The sequence below is a fragment of the Mycteria americana genome, chromosome 16 (genome assembly GCF_035582795.1).
Source record: "Mycteria americana isolate JAX WOST 10 ecotype Jacksonville Zoo and Gardens chromosome 16, USCA_MyAme_1.0, whole genome shotgun sequence".
Taxonomy (NCBI): Eukaryota; Metazoa; Chordata; class Aves; order Ciconiiformes; family Ciconiidae; genus Mycteria; species Mycteria americana.
The window spans coordinates 13,455,364-13,462,153 of record NC_134380.1 but is presented as its reverse complement, the minus strand read 5'-3'; the positions used below and the strand labels follow the sequence as shown (position 1 = coordinate 13,462,153).

Below are 6,790 nucleotides of genomic sequence, written 5' to 3'. Positions count from 1 at the left end.
ATAGTGGGGGTACGGGATGGGGAATGGGCTATGGGATGGGGTACGGGATGGGGAATGGGCTATGGGATGGGGAATGGGCTATAGGAGGGGTACGGGAAGGGGAATGGGGTACGGGACGGGGCAGGGGATGGGGCACAGCAGGGTACGGGAGGCGGGTTACAGGCGGGGGCACAGCGCGGTGCACCCCTCCCGCCCCCCGCGCTCGCAGCCCTCCCTCCGCCGGCCCCCCCGGCCCCACGCCGCGCTCGGGCGCTGCCCCGCCGCCACCGCCCGGCCCCGCCCGGCCCCGCCCGGCTCGGTGCGGCTCCTCCCCGCGGGCCGGGCCGGGGCGGGCGGCGGCGCCGGGAGCTGATAAAAGGCGGCGCGGCCGCTCCTCCGCGCCGCTCTCCGCTCCCGCCGCCCGGCTCCGCGCCGCTCCGCGCCGCCCCGCGCAGCCCCCGCCGCCGCCCGCCCATGGTGCTGCCCGGCCCGCCCGGCATGTCCCGCTCCGAGGAGGTGCACCGGCTGACCGAGAATGTCTACAAGGTGAGCCCCGGCAGCAGGTGCCGGGCACCGCTGCGCTTCCTTTGGGCTTTTCCCCTTTATTTTCGCTCTCCCTCCCGCCCGTCCTCCGCCGGGCGCGGGGGCAGAGCGGGCTGCGGGGCGCGGGCGGGCGGGCGGAGGCGCCGCGGGGGCCGGGGCCGCCCCCGCTCCCCGCCGGTTCCGCGCTCGGGCTGCCGGCGCGGAGCGCCCGGAGCCGGCCGGGGCGGGAGCGGCTGCCCGGGGCGGGAGCGGCTGCCCGGGGCCCCGCCGCTCCGGAGCCGGCAGCGGGGAGGGAGCGAGGGGCAGCGCCGCGCACCCGGAGCCCCCCGGCCGCTGCGCCGTGGGGGAGCCCGCGGGGGCCCGGGAGCCCGCGGGGGGTTGGTCTTACCCACGGGCGGGCGGTGCTGTCCCCGGGTCACCCCGGTCCGGGGCGGGCGAGCCCAGCCGCGGCCGCCACTCGCGTTTCTGCAACAGCCAAAAGCGATCAGAGCCTTGGCTGTGTCTGGGTTATGGCTGGAGTTTGTGAATCTCTCGATATTTTTTTTTTCCCCTTCCTGCTCTGCTCCCGGTGTCATGAGAAAAATAAAATAATTTATGTGCTTTAATTTTCCTCGTGAAGGAAGTGGTTTCTGCTCTGCTGGGTTCTGTGACCAAGTCTAATAAAACCTTTCTAGCCTAACGTGTAATGCAGGATGTCATTTGTTAAACTGGAAAGCTTGCATGATTTCCTGCATTTTAAGTGGTTAGATTGAGTTACCTGGGAGCGTTAAGCAGAAAAAAAACCCCTTCTGATAGAAAAATTGAGTACAAAAATACCAAGGTAGCGAAGTTCTACAGTCTTGGGTTTTGGGATCCTGGGGCGTACCAGCTGTTCAGCCAGAGCTAATGGCACCCAGAATCTTGGCTGCTCTGAATGTGGAGCAGGTCTGCGAATGGAGCTTTCTGGCTACGGCGTTTAACTACAGCTGGGGCTTGGGTGTCTGGGACTCCCTTCCACCCTCTAAATGCAGCTGACGTACCCAGGCTCACCGCCGTGCGGCTTGCTCTTGGACTTGGGCAGAGCCCGGCACCGCGGGGTGTCGACGCGGTCAGGTCCCGGCGCGGGCGGGAGCCTTTCCCTCCAGGGAGCCGAGTGATTGCCTGTCGCCGTGGCTTGGCCCTGCCTGGGCAAACAGGGCGAGAGCGGCTGGAGCTCGTCACCCGGCCCTGCCGCTCTCCCGCACTGAGTGGTGGTGTGCTCGGTCTGGGGACAGTTCCTGTTTCAGCTGGTGACTCAGTTGTTTGAGGTGTGTTGTCCTCGAAGACCTGCGCTAATAACAGGTTTGCGGAGCGGGTCACAATTTCCCCGGGCGCAGCCCTGTACGGAGCGCGTGGGGCGGCTCGTGGGCCATCGCAGCAACTGCGCTTAGTGACGCTTGTTCCCCCGAGAGCCGAGGGGTGAAGGGTGAACGCTGGCTGGGCTCTTCTCTTGCCTCCGGCCATCATCGGCTTCATCGTTCCTGCGCTGCGTGAGCTGCGGATCTAGAGACGGAGCTGAGCGCCCTCGGCCCGGAGCAAGCGGCAGGGCCATCTCCATCGAAGCCTGGCTGAAGTGCAGAGGGTGCACGGGGGCCTCTTGGCCCCAAGAGCCAAAGAAGGACTTGAGAGGAGTCCAGAGGTCTCCATCAGTTAGTGGACACTTTAATTTCTCGGTATTTTAGTGAGAGCAGCTGGGGTGTAGGGAGTGAGGACATGGAGCTGGAGGCAGATCTTGCGGTTTTACTCAACATCAGCGTCTCTGCGCTGGGAGCTGGAGGAGGACGGTCCTGACTCTTTGCGTGTCCTGCAGTGAACGAGGAGCCTTTTCTCCTCTGAAGATGGTGCTTTTCTTGGCCTCTGGAGGTGTGTGGCATGGGGTGTGTGCAGGAACTGGCTGTTTGCCTGTTTCTTTGAGGGCTTCTGTGACCTCCTGGAGCCCAGCGCGAGGGCTGGAGGCTCAGGTCTGTGCAGACTCTCCAGAGCTCCGTAAGCTTTGGAGTCTCCCAGTCCAAAACCAGCCCCAGTGCTCCACATCCCCATTGCAGAAGTGGTTTTTTTACTGGTATGTGCAGTAGCCTGAGCACTGCTGTGGACAGGAGGAGACAACCCCAAGGAAGGGGGATGATGCCGGGGGAGGTTTGGCCGTTGCCTCCTCACAGCCCCCGAACCGCAGGGCTGCGGGATGGGCGGCAGCCCCGCGCTTTGCTTCCAGCCGCTGCTGTTGTCTTGCCGGGGTTCTGGCAGCCGCCGGACCAGGGGGTCGAGCCGGTTCCCTGCGAGGTCTGGAGCAGGAGCAGGCAGCTCTCCGCGGCAGCTCCCCGTGCCAGGCACCCTCTCCCGCGCAGGCTTTCCCGAGGCGTTCTGCTCGGGAAGCCCATTGTAATAACTCTCCAGAACCAGCGCTCACCCTCGGAGTGACTGTGCTAATGAGATGGTGGAGGAGCTGTCAGCCGCCCCCTTGCCGATGCTGCCACTACAGGCAGCTGCCTACACATGTGTAGTAATTGCAGAGGGAGACGGAGGCTGCTGGCACCTGCTGCCAACGTAATCCCACCATCCCCGGTGCTGATTCACTCGCGTGGACCCCGTCGTAGTGGTGCAGCTGCTGGGCTGGGCTCTGCTGCGAGCGCGGGGGGCCGAAACCTCTCCGGCTGCGGTGCGGGGTCAGCCCGCTCGGTGGAAGGGCGGCTCTCCGGGCTGCCGCCCGTGCAGCCGCCGCCGAGCCCCGCTCGTCCCTTGCACGGGGTGGTCTTTGCAGAAAGGAGGGACTGGCAATTCGTCTTTCCCCCCAAGACAAATCTGTCTCGTTTATGACAGATTAGATTATTGCCGTTTACAGGCTAACCTCCATTTCATTTTAAAGCTATTTCTTCGTGTGGAAGATCGTTTTGCAATGGTGTATGAATAGCTCCACGTTTGAAGGGGTGTTTGCTTAAAAACACCCCAAACTCTAAGCCTAATTGTCTTGCACAAATGCAGGCATAATTCCTGGTAGTCATTTGCTACACATCAGCTGTAATAAATGTTATTGCCGGCATAACAGCCTCTTGCCTCGTTATCTCCAAGTCCAGAGGGAAGGGGAGCGATTCTTGCTCAAGTGAATCAGAAGGGAAATTGTGGGTGGCTTGGCGTGTTTGGCAGCGGATGGACGATGCAGCGTGACGGGGGAAGGAGCTGGCCCCTGGAACCAGCCCGTGCCACTCCCCAATTCCACGCACCGTGCTCTCGCTGTCTCTGCTCCCTGCGTTGGGGCTTCCCGCGCCCCAGCTGTGGGGAACCTGGTGGCTGGGCACCAGGGCTCTGAGCTGACCGGGGCGTCGGTGCGGTCGGAGGCACCGCTGCGTGGCCGTGACCGACGGCAGCACCCTGCTCCCGCGGGCAGCGGGTGCCGTGCGCCTGCCGGGGGAGAGGGTCAAGCTTTGCAAAATCCCTTTCCCAGCAATAGCTGCGGAGGGTGGCAGGGTGGAGGCCAGGCTTGTCATCCTGTGGTGAGCAGAGCCCAGGGCCGCGGTGTTTTTATAGGGCAGCATGCTTTCTGCCGGAGTTGCATCTTTGTAGGCGTCTTGGTTCTGCAGCCGAGTCCATTTGAAGTGAGACTTTGTGCTGGGCCGGCCGCGGCGTGGTGGGCTCGGCTCCGGCTCCTGCGCTGCCGCATGGCTTGGCACCGGGGTGGCGATGCGGCTCTGAGATGGTACATCTCCAAACTGTTGAAACTTGTGGATTAAGTATTATAAGACGGGTGGCTCCTCACTTGCCTAAGGTACCCCAAATCGCCTCCCGTGCTGCCTGCGGCTCCTGCTGGTGAGAGATGCTGCTCCCTGGGATGGAGGCAGCCGCTGGCTTTGCCTTCGGTGCCTTGTGTTGAGTCTGCTCATGGCTAAGGTTTCACTCCCATGCTGCTCGTGTTGCAGGGCAGGGTACGGCACAGGCCAGCTCGCAGCGAACGCCTCCTGCGCTGAGCTCCTGGAGCTGAAGTCTTTGGCCGAGTCCGGTCCCTTGGTGCGAGGTTCTGCGGGGAGGGGGCTGGGTGACTGTCCCGGCTTGGCAGCCCAGATGCCAGCCCCGGGGGCTGGGGGACAGGTCTGCCTTGCAGGGGTGGCTGCTGGGGGCACTGATGAGGGGTTCCCCAGTGGGTGCTGTGAGCCAGCGTGCTGGGCGGGCTCTGTGCACCGCGCAGGTCCCCGCTCCGGTTTCCTTCAAGCCCAGATCCCGATGACAAAGATGTTCAGAGCTCTAGCCCTGAAACTTGGGTCCCTTCATCCTCTGACATGACAGCTAGTAGAGATTAAATGACTTTAGATGTGGACCCGGGATTATTTTTTTTCAGGCTCCCTCGCTCCCTCGCTCTTTCTCCAGTAAAGATTGTGCTGAGCCGTCTGGCTTTGGGGCAGGACCTTGTGAGAGCCCTAGCTGGAGGACAAGGGCTCAGCCGTTCCTGCGGGCTCGCAGGGAGCTTTGGGAGCGCTCGGCGAGGTAGGCTCGCCGGCGGCAAGGGCGGGATGCGGCGCAGCAGCCGTCAGCAGCTCGGGTTGTGAAACGCTGCCGCCGTGTTGTGTGTTACGGCACACCGAGATACCAGGGACTTTGGTGGGATGGGGATGATCCCGGTGGCAGAGTTGCAAGGTTGGGTGTGTTGTAAGCAATTGAAATCAGCCCTGCTAACGAGTCCAGCGAGGCTCCCCTCCCAGCAGAAACTTGGCTCTTAAAACTACGGGGCTGTCCTCTGAGGGCGCAGGGCAGGACGAGCCGAGATGGAGGCAGCGCTGGGGTTTGGGCATTAAATATTAATACAGAAATAATGAAAAGTATTCCTGGAGCAGGGCTGACCCATTTAGAAACAAAACTTCCTTATAGCTGAGCTGCTTTTGCAGCGTGACTGTGGTGTAATGCAGAGTCCCGTGGTGCTGCCCCCTCTGATGGCTCTTGTCACGGTCACGTAACATCTCGTTGTCACCCGTGAGTCTCCCAGGAAAGCTGTGGGTGTCAGGCTGAGCCCGGGCCACCCACGCCGCTGCAGCATCAGTCTCGCAAGGAGCCGTTGTGCCTTCCTGCTGCGTACGGGCGGCAAAGAATGGTACTAGGAAAACACTAAAGTTGGGGTTTTTTAGCTCAAAGCCCATCAGTTGTGTTCGCTGAGGTGTCCGGCACATCCCCAGCCAGCGCAGCGCGGGCTGTCCCTGCGTGGGGGTGGCTGGGAGAGGAGCCTGGGGCACGGCGCACGCTGCGGCGTTCGTGGTGCTGCTCATCCCTCGGACGGACCCAGGAGCCTCCTCGCGCTGATCCCCAGTTGTCCGGCCCGTTGCCGTGTGGAGGAGAGGCTGGACGCGAAGCCTAGCCGTAATTACGGCACCGTAATCGGGGCAGCGCGTGCGCTGCCGACGGGCTGACGCGGCCGTGCGGGGTGAGGTCCTGTCCCAGCCCTGTGGTGAGGCACGGCGGCCGGCGCTGCCGGTGGAGCGGAGCCCGGGTGCCCAGAAACCGCAGCCGCTGGCCCTCTCCTGCCCCAGCAGCTCAAATGAGCGCCTGCTTTTTATTTTGCTCTGTGTTCAGTTTTAGGAGCTACCTGGGAGGCTGCGGGGATGGACCTGGGGAGAACCGAGCAGCCTGGTTTTAAATTTGGTTTTAGAAGCCCTTAAGGAGGTGTTGTGCAGGTCTTTCCTACGCAGGAGAAACCTGATACAACCTGAACCAGCTCCATTTCCAGCTCGTTCTTGGGAGGACTTGAACTCTTACTTATGGGCTGACTGTTACAACATCGGAGCAGCCGGTAGATCCTCGCTGTTAGCGTGGAGGGCACTTAGAGAGACGGGGACCTTATTTTCTGTTGCCTCTTCTCCCCCGAGTTCAGCGGGACTACGTCCTGAAGACCTCGTGCTTTGCATTAGTTTCATTTTTGGCAGCTGAATAAAGCCGTGCCAATCCCAGAGAGCTGAGTGGTATTACCCAGGGAATTTAGTGCAGTGGAACAAAGCAAAGCCCTTTCAACCTTTAGCTGCCAGGTTTTTTGTCTGTGTTTTTCTAAACTCTGCCCAGGCGGCGTGCGGAAGGCAAACAACTTGCGGGTGGTGCTGATGGAGCAAAATTTGAGGGAGAGCGAGATTTGCTTTCATTACCAGAATTTTGCTGAATATCGGCTTTGCTGTAGCGTCCCGCAAACCCGGCCTCACCTCGCCAGCTGAAGGAGAGCCCTGCCCGAGCCCGCGCGGGCACCTCTGCCCTCCCCGCTCCGTGGGGCCGAGGCTGGGGGGCG

The 6,790-nt window shown here is 62.1% G+C and overlaps 1 protein-coding gene across 6 annotated transcripts in view; it reads left to right on the top strand.

The window, feature by feature from the left end:
- Positions 1-412: 412 nt before the first annotated feature.
- Positions 413-6,790, top strand: part of BAIAP2 (BAR/IMD domain containing adaptor protein 2) — a 49,164-nt gene continuing 42,786 nt past the window's right edge. For all 6 annotated transcript variants that reach the window (XM_075518681.1, XM_075518678.1, XM_075518680.1 and 3 more), the window contains exon 1: positions 413-525. In XM_075518681.1, the coding sequence (XP_075374796.1) occupies positions 454-525 (72 nt within the window). In that variant the 5' untranslated portion in view covers positions 413-453. The remainder of the gene's footprint in view (positions 526-6,790) is intronic.